Below are 10,909 nucleotides of genomic sequence, written 5' to 3' on the forward strand. Positions count from 1 at the left end.
TGTGGAGGGCAAAGGTTATTATTGCTCAATTAAGGACCAACTTGCATCAACTTCAGTGTGAAACATGATGGTGGAAAAGGCCTAAAGAAGCATGGGGAGAACGGGTGTGTACATTTTGCACATTTGGGGCTGTGGAATTGAAAAAACATTTCATTTTGGAATGTGATGCATTCAAAGACATCAGAGAAAGTTATGAGAACATGTTAGCTTCAGTTTCTTTCCATTTTCTTTTTAGTGAGGGCATTGTTGGAAGGTTGGGCCATCTCATCATGAATTTGAAACGGAAAAGGATTGAATTGAAAAAAGTGAAAAACAGGGAACTAATGGTCTCATAGACTATTTTTAGTCTCATGGACCTTAAAATATCATTTCATTATTGTACAGTTTATACAAAGGGATGGGCCATATTTTTAAAATAGGATTATTTGAACTTTATAATATGAGTTATTTTAAATAACTCATTGATATTTGTGTGTGTGTGTTTTTTTTTAATTAAAAAGGGAATAGTTTTATAATTGTTTTAAAAATTAGTTCCATAATTGATTATTGGATAGTTTTTTTTTTCCGAAGAAAAAATCAAAACTTTTCATTAGCATAATAAAAAGTTTTACAATCTTTTTGGATCACTGATCATAATAGATGGCTCGGCTGGAGCTGATCATACTATCTGCTAGCTCGTAGAGCATCAAGAAAACATAAGACGGTAAACAAACGCAGTCTTTGAAGACTACAGACACAGTCCCTCATCCGGAGGATAAACAAAAACTTTTTTAAAGACACGACTTAGGGCCTCCTTCAGAAGAGGAAAACGACCCCGTGATATCAACTGTCATAAGAACTGTACCATAAACGAGAGATATAAAGGAAAGTTTTTTAACACTGTTTTGTTTTCCGGATCAGAAATAGAGAAAATATTTATGGAAACAGAGTCTGTTAATGAAAGTATTTTATGCATGAGATCGAAAATACGTAAGCAAAAAAGGAAGAGAAGAGTCCCTTCTCATTGAGGAGGAGCAAAAGGAGGCTGCTGTGAAAAGTTTTGCTACCCCTGGCAGTATTCCTCTATTGACCAGTCGCCCAGAACCTGTTGTAAACCAGCTTTAGATAGCTGGTCGGCTTCTTCATTTTTCTCCCTGTAGATATGACAAATATGAAAACTGTTAAAAGATGACTTCAATAACAAAATTTCTTCTAACAGTGGCTTTAAAACCTGATTTTGAAAAGATGTAGTTCCATTGACCCATTTAATGACATTTTGTGAATCGCCAAAGATTTGAATAGTGAAGATGTTCCTCTGAAGTAGCCAGCACAGCAAAAGGTGTAAAGCAGACAGTTCAGCAAAATTGTTTGTCCCGAGGCCTAATCCAACAGAAGCTTTTAAAAAATGATCGGCGGATAAATGAATGCTAATCCCAGCTCCAGCCCTGTTGTCTTGGGAGGCTCCATCAAAGAAGGCCCACGGAGTACCTTCCTTGATAATAAGCGGCTTATCACGGCTTGGGGAATTTTTCACTTTCGGGACCGGAATAGAAGAATATATGGCTGCGCAATTAGAAGCTATAACAGAAGTGGGGATGGTTTTGTCATGGAAAATACTTTTGTTTCTCGCAAGCCATACTCCCCAGAAGAAAATTAGAGGAAGATTTCTCAGGTTTCCTTCCGGATGGTTCTGCCACCAAATTTTCCATGCAACGTCTAAAGGCTCAACTCCCCATTGTGCTTTTACATTAAGCATAACTGTAAGCTCTTCCCAAATCTTTAAGGAAACTGTGCAGGATGTAAAAAGATGACTAATAGATTCTTCTTCTGACTTACAAAGCGGACATCTTCCTGGACCAACAAGGTATCTGGCTTGTAGTCTATCCCATGTAGGGACTTTTCCTTTAAGCAAACACCAAAGAAAAATCCTGGCCTTTGTTGGACTAGTAAGTTTCCAAATGTTTTTAGCCCACCACTCCGGGATATCCCATCCTTTCTGTTTCATTAAGAAGGAATAACCATCTTTAGGATAGTATTCTCCAGTTTTCCCCAGGGCCCAGATCAGCTTATCTGGTTGGTTTTTGAGTCTGACATGAGAACGGTGGAGTTCTTGGATGAAGGATGCCCATTCATTCTTCCATCTGATATTTAACCCTAGTTCCTCATCACTTTTCCAAGCCTGACCCCATATAGTGGAGTGGCCTACTTTCTCCACCTGATTTAGAGTGACTATTCCCTTGCTGTCGAGGTGTCTGAGAAGCCCTGGAGACAGAGCATAAGATTCATTGCAGCCCACCCAAGGGTCCCTTCCGATTCTGATGTGACTACCGTCTCCCACTTTCCAAGCCAATCCTTGTTCGATCACAGAGAAGGCTTCCAGAGTAGCCTTCCAAATGACTGATATATTCTTCTGTTTCTTATCTGGATTCCTAATCCAATCTTCTAAAGGGATCGGGTCAATATACTTTCTTTTAACCACCTTTGTCCAGAGATTCTCCATTGAAATTAACCTCCACCCAGACTTTGCTGCCAAAGACATGCTAAATTCAGGGAGTCTTTTGATTCCCCAGCCACCCATTCTTTAGGTCTGGCAATCTTTTCCCATGCCACCCATGGAAGAACCGATGATTCCTTTGCTGATCCTGCCCATAGGAACCTGCTGCATATCTTCCTGATTTTCTCCATCACACCCTTGGGTACCCAAGTTAGAGCAGCCCAGTATACTGGGATGGCTAACAAGACTGATTTTAGGAGTGTCAGTCTACCGGCTCTGGAGAGCCATATGAAACTCCAATGATTTATTCTAGATTCGATTTTTTCTATAAGCCAATTCCAATCCTCTTTCTTGTAAGCTACAGGTTTCAACCAGAACCCCAAGTATTTAAAGGGAGTGTCCAGGGGCTGGAGAGGGAAAGTAAACAGATTGGTCAATCTATCTCTTTCTCTCCTGACAAGATCTGCTGCACATATTTGTGACTTTCTAGAGTTTATCTGCATTCCAGAGGCTTTCAGAAATAGATCAAAAATGCTTTTATACTCCTTAATTTCATTTGGTGAACCATTTGTAAAAATCAGAATGTCATCAACAAAAAGCAAATGAGTGATAAAGAGGTTAATTGCTACCTCGATACCTTTTACCTTCCCATCTCTTCTGGCTTTGTGGATCAATCGGCTCAGACCTTCTGCCACTAACAGGAAAAGGAGCGGCGATAATGGACAACCCTGTCTGAGACCTCTTTGACTGCTGAAAAAAGAGGATGCTGAGCCATTTATCAGGACTGCAAAACTAACATTTGTAATGCATCCCATAATCCAGCTGGTGAAGGAATAGTTGAAACCTAAATGTGTCAACAGCATCCGGAGATATAGCCAGCTAATGCGGTCATAGGCCTTAGATAAATCTATTTTTAAAACTGCTCCCTTCATTTTCTTTTGTCTGACACTGTGAATAACCTCCTGTGCTACCCCAATAGCTTCATGAATTTGCCTTCCATCTAGAAAACCGAATTGTTCCATTGAGATGTTCCTGGACAAAATTGGAAAGATTCGGATAGCAATCACCTTTGCTATAATTTTATAAATACAGTTGCAAAGGGAAATCGGCCTAAAGTCTTCAAAGTTCTCCGGGTCATCTTTCTTTGGGATGAGGGCTATAAATGTAGAATTGAAAGGCCTGAAAACCTCTCCCTTCAGTCTAGATTCTTCTATAACATCAGTGATTTCAGAGCCTATCAAGTCAAAAAAGAAAAGGAAGAGCTCAATAGTCCACCCATCAGGGCCAGGACTCTTGTCTTTTGCCATAATTTTCATTGCTGCCTCAACCTCCTCCTTTGTAACCAGTGTAGAAAGCTCCTCTGCTTCCTCCTCCTCTACAAACCTCGAAAAACATTGAGCTGTTCTAATGACTTCGGCTATGGTAGCCTCCCCTGGATCAGAGAAAATTCTCTCAAAGTGTCTCTTTCCTAAGCTTGATAGATCTCCAAAGGAGCTGACCTCCCTTCCTTCTTCATCTTTAAGACTCCAAATGGTGTTAGCTGATTTTCTTCCTTTTGCATAGTTATGAAAAAACCTTGTATTTTCATCACCTGATTTTAACCATATTGCCCTACTCTTGATCCTCCATTCTTCCTCCTTGTCTAAAAGAATTTTGTTTTGAAGCTTCTCCAAAAGTAGAATTCTATCTTTTGATGCCTGCGACTGATAACCATCCTCCTCTGTGCGCTCCAACATCTTCAATTCCTCCCTAATTTTTGATAGATTTTCATTTTGCTTCATCTTCCTGTCTTTTGCCCACGATATGGTTGCTTTTTTTAGTCTCTTGAGGTTCTCCATGAACAGAAAACCTTTATCCTCTCTTGCATTCATACCCGGGTGAATCCATGTATCTTTAAAAAGATTGTTGAAGGAGGGATCTTGAAGCCATGCAGGGTTGAATTTGAAGGGGGCCGGAGGCTTAGGAGGAGGGAAGGCTATATCCAAAAAGATAGGAAAATGATCAGAATTACCAGTTTCCTCCACCCATTGCCTGAAAATAGGAGCATTGGAAATGAGCGCCTCAGAAAGAAGAAAACGGTCTAGTCTCTTAGCAATCCGGTCCTCTCCTACTCTTCTGTTCCTCCAAGTAGGCTTCAGCTTTACCGGAGAGGGATCTGTGAGATTATTGTCCTCAAGGAGATTATGAAAGAAGTCCGACAAGGGATCCTCCCTGGTTGAAGGTCCCCAAGCCTCAGCTCTTCCAATAGAAAAGTTTAGATCACCTCCCACAATCAACATAAAGGACTTCATTAGAGATTTTGCCATCAAATCCACCCAGAACGCTTCTCTTCCTTGGCAAGGACCATAAATATTTACAATTGAAAAAGGGAGGGGAAAAATAGGTGTGAGAATCTCCATACCCAGAACTTGCTTCGTCCCCCACTGATTAATGACTTTGATTCTTCCTTCTTTGTAACCGATAGCAAGTCCCCCGGAATGTCCAGAAGAATCAATGGCAGTAAAGACCCATCCCGGTAAGAGGGTTTTTAACATAGCTTCCACCTCAGAGCCTATCCCCAGAGTTTCTTGAAGAAAGACAATGTCTGGTTTTGAGTTTAGAATCCAGTCCTGCAAGGCCAATTTTTTGGGTTTATTGGCCAACCCTCTACAATTCCAGGATGACAGAATCATTTGATAACCTGGTCGGGGGTCTGCACAGCTCTAAGAACCCCAGGAATAGAATATTGTTTACCATCAGCTACGTCAATCTTTGCTTTCAGTTTTGCCTTTGAAAGGTCCGATTTCCTGCCTCTTTTGTTCTTAGCTGAGCTAAGGCCAAGAGACTGTCCTAAGCCCCCAGCAGTAACAGGCAAGCCAGATTTTCCCCCCATAGATCTAAGGTTATAAGGGCACGGGTTATGATTTGAAGGGGAGGCAAGAGGAGGCCACTTCTCTTCACTATTCAAATCAAGAGACGGTAATGCGACAGAAATTGAATCAATATCAGACATAATCTTAGGAGCTTCCACCTTATCATTCTGGTCCGAGTTATGTAATGGGAAAGAAGATGGTGTATTTTGCACAGAAATAGAATTATGCTCAGGAATTTGAAGAGATATGGAGGGAAAGCCTGAGCACATACCCTTATCCTGAGCGCTGTCGGGTTGGAGATCTGCCGCTGCATCCTTGGTAATCTCCTCCACTGCATCCGCCGGCTGAGAGTCATTTATCTGGGTCGCCTCGTGGAGCTGGGGTTCTTCCACCTCGGCCTCTTTCACATTTTCCTCCATCTCCATTTCTTCCACTTCCTGGCTTGCGTTTACTGCTTTCTCCTGAGGAGGAGGGACCCGGTAGAATGCTTGTTCACTGGTAACAGGGGTCCTTCGGAATCTTCTCCTTCTTCTGAAACGAGGGCAATCCTTGGCAAGGTGCCCGTACTCATGGCAGCTATGACAACGAAAGGGCAAGTGCTCGTAATCGAGGATCTGCTCGAAAACATACTCCTTATACTGAAGATTGACCTTTTGTGGGAGGCCTCCACCCGGGTTGAGACTCACCAAGATACGGGCCATTGCCCTGTTCTTCGTCTTCAAAAAGGACATATCTGCCTCCAGAAAGGAGCCCACTGTATTGCCAATTGTTCTGAACACATTTTCCGTCCAAAGAAACGACGGTAAGCCCGGGGCCCTCACCCATACCGGGAATTCATCTGTTCTCTCTTTGAGAGCGTCGAAAAGGGGGCTCCAATGCTTCATCAAGACCGGGATGTTCCCTATGCTCCAGTTCCGCTCCAGAACCCACTCTGCGTCCTTCTTGTCCTCAAAACGGAACATGAACCAGCCTTTGGCTAAGCATTGGGCTTCAAAACGAAGAGGGTTATCCGAAACAAACACTTGTTCACCCCAGGATTGAATGAATTCCGATGTGAACTTCTTTCCTCTTGCCCTTCCCACAAGGGTGCTTTCGACGACTTCTAGAGATTCTTCAATGGATATTTCCATGCCTAAAACTATATTCCTTTCTAATTCCTTAGAACCAATCTGCCCATGGGGTTTTCGTTTCTCACCTTTCTTCCTTGGGTCTTCAACTGGAACCCTAGATCCCTCAGCTTCGCCTGTCCATGCTGGACCCTCCTGGGCTGAATCCGCTGGTAATGCTACCTCTGGCTGAGGCTGTACAGGGGCCGAGAAAAAATGAGCATGGCTTCTGGAGGGAAGAGGACCATGTGTCGATTCATTAAAAACTCCTTTCTCTCCCGCGGAAGTGTTAAGGCGCCCCACGGGACCATCTCTTGGGGGATTGTTTGATAAGAACCCGACCTTTGGCAACGAAACCCTGGAAAGTGGAGAGACTCCACCCGAAACCCTTCCGGTACCAAGACCCGAGGAAAGCCCCAAAATTTCTGTGTCCTCCAAACCTTTCACAGAGAAATGCCGGAAAGACCCAAGGTTTTCTTTGTTAGCAGATAAAACAACACCAGAAGACGACCCATCCGCCACCGCTCCCCTATCCGGCGACTTATATGAAACCTGGAGACGAGGATTGTAGAAATCTCTGTTCGAGCCACCGCCTTGGATTAAAAATGAAGGTTTAACCTCCCGCGAGAAGACCGCCTGTCTCGAAAACTCATATGCCCCAAAAAACTGCTCGACATTTTGAACTGTGGGTTCCTTACCCCACATAGACAGAATATCCTCAAGCTCCGGGTCCAAGTCCACCATCTCACTCGGATTAACCATGGTTAGCGGAGTGTTCCAGGAAAACGATAGCAAGCAGACAAGGGTGATGATCGCCTACACCCAAGAAGCTAGGAAACAGAGAAAAAACGATAGTCTTGCAGTTTAACCTTGTTAGGAATACTTACACAGTAAAAAGTAAAACGGAACTGCCACCTCCAGCTGCCAGTCGTTCGTGGAAAGGCCCCTGCGCCTGCACCTGTACGCGAGCGGGGTTCCACCTGCAGAAGACTTACCCGTGACCCGAGCGGGGTTCCACCTGAAACCCTAGCCTCCGAACCCTAGCCATCAATTATTATTGGATAGTTATCTTTAGGAGGGAAATAAAAAGGAAAAATCAAGAAAGAGAAAGCATTTAGAATCTGGAAATTATGAGAATTATGTGATAAAGAAATCTTTCAAAGTCTGAGTAATAAAAGGCTAGTTTGATTCCAAGATTTGAACCTATTGTAGTATGTGTTATTGTTGTTGTCTTGTGTTTAATGTTTCATACTTTGTTTTTCTTTTGCTGGACTAAGTGTATGTAGCAATAGGGCTATTTAAGATTAGGACTATGAATTTACCTCATAAATGGTACTGATGTTTTGATTTGAATCCCTTAATAGGGGATCCAATTTTTACAGAAATTCATTCTCTGTTTCTTATTCCGCTCATCATTCTTTCTATAGGGTTTAAGCTTATATTCTTAAATGCCTTAATTATTAAACCCTGTTCTTTTTCGTCTTTCTCCTAGTTTTCTTTGTAATTTAAAATCATGCAATTTTCATTGGCTTTGGCCATTCTAGTTTTAAGTGATAAGTTTTTGAACTAGAACATTCATTGCAACTTTCATGGTCTCTCTCTCTCTCTCTCTGACTATTCATTTGAAAGTTTTTTTATCAATTCTTGTGAATGTCCTGGGCACTGATCTCCTACAGTCTGAGGTTGTCTCTAGGCTACAACAAATTCCATGGAAAATATTCTCCTAGAGAGACTTCCTAAAATGGATATGGAGATCCAAGGAAATCAATAAAATAATGAGAGCAAGTGTGTTGGGAATCAATCAAATATAGGAAATATTTTATCATAATTGAAGAGTATACATATTGAATCACAAAACCATGACAATTTATCACTCTAATATATGCATCATCAAAGGTTTAATTTGGCGCCAGTAAACTACTTCATACCAAATATCCATGTGAGGAAGTTTGATGGTAAAGATCCTGTAACATGGATATTCTAGATGGGGTAATACTTTGATCTACAATGAATGTCAACCTTAAAAAAAGTAAATATTGCATCTTTGCATTTAAAACCAGAAACAATTGTATGGTATTGATGGTTTTGTGAAAGGAATTTTTTATTATTATACCTTGGTCCATTCTTACAGAGGAATTTATATTAAATTATGGGCATACTAAAACCAATATTTTCTTTCATAAAGTGGTAAATCTTTAGCAAATAGGTCCAATTACATTCAAAAAATCCAAAATTTGAGTCTCAGGGTAGAAAATAATTCCAAAGGAGAAATTTTTAGATTTTTTTATGTGAATGTTAAAATAAATCACCAACATGAAGTGCATATATTTGAACTTAAACTCATAGAGCTTTCTTTCAGCCTAGCAAGGGAATTTGAAAGTAAAAATGTGGATTCTAGAAAAGTGGTCATTAATAACTATAGAGAACATCATGCTCCCTCTCTTAAACTCACTCATCCTAGAAGGTTAACACCTCAACAAATGGATGGAAGAAGAACAAAGAAACTATGTTTCAATTGTGATAGAAATGATAATAAGGAGCATAAATGCTATGAAAATAAATTATTCTAAAAAAACTGTGAAGAGAAAGAAGATCAAGAATTGGAATCATCATAAGATATAGAGCTATAAGGGACTACTCCAATAGTATCTTGTAACTAATTTATTGGCATCAGTACTCCAAAAACCTTCAATATAGAAGGATATATCAAAAGTAAAAGGTCACAATGATGATTGATTTAGGTAGTTACTCATAACTTCATCAATTATAAATTAGCAAAAATTATCAATTTATTTGGATTTTCAACACAAAAATTTCAAGTAATGATCGCAGATAGAGGTACCATAAATTGTTCAAGGAAGTTCCATAGCATTAAGATGAATATGGGGCAGTATTTATTGGATATTCCCACGATTGAAATTCAAATGAGTGGTGTTGATGTTGTATTAGGATCCAAGGGTTACAATGATTGGGAATAGTGGCCCTTCCTTTACAATATCTTTTCTTGCTATTTTCCTCACATGGAAAGGAAATTGAGCGTAGATTTAAAAAGGGAAATCATCTAAAGTGATAACCTATAACAACATGAAAAAATTACCTAAAAAGTACTAGATGTTTAAACATCTATATCCAATGCTCTAGTGGATCTCCAAAAGGTTATCAACAATCATTCTTGTTGGTTTACATGCACATTTTCCTCCACACACTTTCCCACTATTTAGGAGTTATATTATTTATAACATGTCTATTTTTAACAATACTACTATTTATAACAAGTATATTTTTAGTAGGTGAATGACATGGAAGTGAAATGTGGTAGTGACTAGGATATGGCATGGAATTGACAAGGCATATATAGTGCAATTACGTAGCTATATTGTAACAACCATGGTGAAAATTCCATGTAATAAAAGTTAAAAATAATAACCACGGTTGATGGGACACTTATTCCAAGATGAATGTTGGGCAAGACATCCTAGGGGGTGTTCATTTGGTTGTTTATGGCTAAGGAAATTAGCAAAGGCAATGGCTAAGGCTTTGGAAAGGAAAAATGACATTTTTGGTACAATTATTTATGAAAATAATGGAAATTAGGAGAAAAAGGAGGTGAAAGGTCACAAGTTGCATGTGAGGAGGAAAATGAAGGAAAATAATGGAAAATGAAGAAAATAGAGGCCTCATTCATAAAAAGGCTTCTGAGGATCAGTTGGTAACCTTTTTCCAGTTTAGCTTTGGATCTCTCTCATTGTTCTCTCTCTCTCTCACACACTCTTGGAAACTTAGAGTTTTCTTGGAGCACTTTGGCATTGGAGCAAGAAAGGAAAAGAAGGCAAGAGGAAGAAAAGATCAAGTAGGGAAAGGCAGGATCAAGCAGCTACAACAGGCTTCATTGCAAGTATCAACTTGCATGTGTATTTTCCTTGCTAGATTTAGCATGCAAGGGATTGCATGTGTTTCTTTTCTACAATGGCATGGGTTTTGCTAGGTGTGACAGTATTTTCAGCCTAGCCTTGCCATTTCCTGATAGCCCTAATGAGATGGGTTCTCTCATTCGGTTTATGTGGGATGACCGGATTGGATTCGAAGTTGAGTGGGATGGATCTTTGAATTGACAAACACATGGTCTAGTGGTCCCTAAACTGGATTGTAGATCATGAAGCCACTGGCTTAGTAACCCCTGAACCAGACTATGGGTTGTGGTAAATCCAGATTGTGTGCCTTGATGGGCCTACGAATCCTTGTCGGTGAAGGGCAGGATATATGGTAAAGCCAAGAGGTGGATTTTCTCTTCGTTGGGCCTAGTGGTCCTGGGATTGGATGCATGGTAAATCTAGGAGAGTATGCCTTGGTGTAGAGCCTAGTGATCCCTGGATCGAACTGTGGATGCATGGCAAATCCTGAGAGACTAGGAGGCACTCAAATTTCTCACGGTGTAGGTGGAGAACAACGGTGACATCCATGTTGATTGGTGTTTTTGG

General features: G+C 40.5%; 1 protein-coding gene across 1 annotated transcript; it reads right to left on the minus strand.

The window, feature by feature from the left end:
- Window positions 1-1,042: 1,042 nt before the first annotated feature.
- LOC149141423 (uncharacterized) lies at window positions 1,043-2,479 on the minus strand. Its single transcript, XM_089451234.1, has one exon. The coding sequence runs from the start codon at window positions 2,477-2,479 to the stop codon at window positions 1,043-1,045; it is 1,437 nt and encodes a 478-aa protein (XP_089307360.1).
- Between the last annotated feature and the right edge of the window lie 8,430 nt (window positions 2,480-10,909).

This window comes from Pinus tabuliformis, chromosome X (genome assembly GCF_031772625.1).
Source record: "Pinus tabuliformis cultivar Carrire ecotype Pingquan chromosome X, CPIR1, whole genome shotgun sequence".
NCBI classification, from domain to species: Eukaryota; Viridiplantae; Streptophyta; class Pinopsida; order Pinales; family Pinaceae; genus Pinus; species Pinus tabuliformis.

Coding starts and splice junctions, on each gene's coding strand:
- LOC149141423 (XM_089451234.1), bottom strand. CDS start 2,479: ATGGAGAATCTCTGGACAAAGGTGGTTAAAAGAAAGTATATTGACCCG.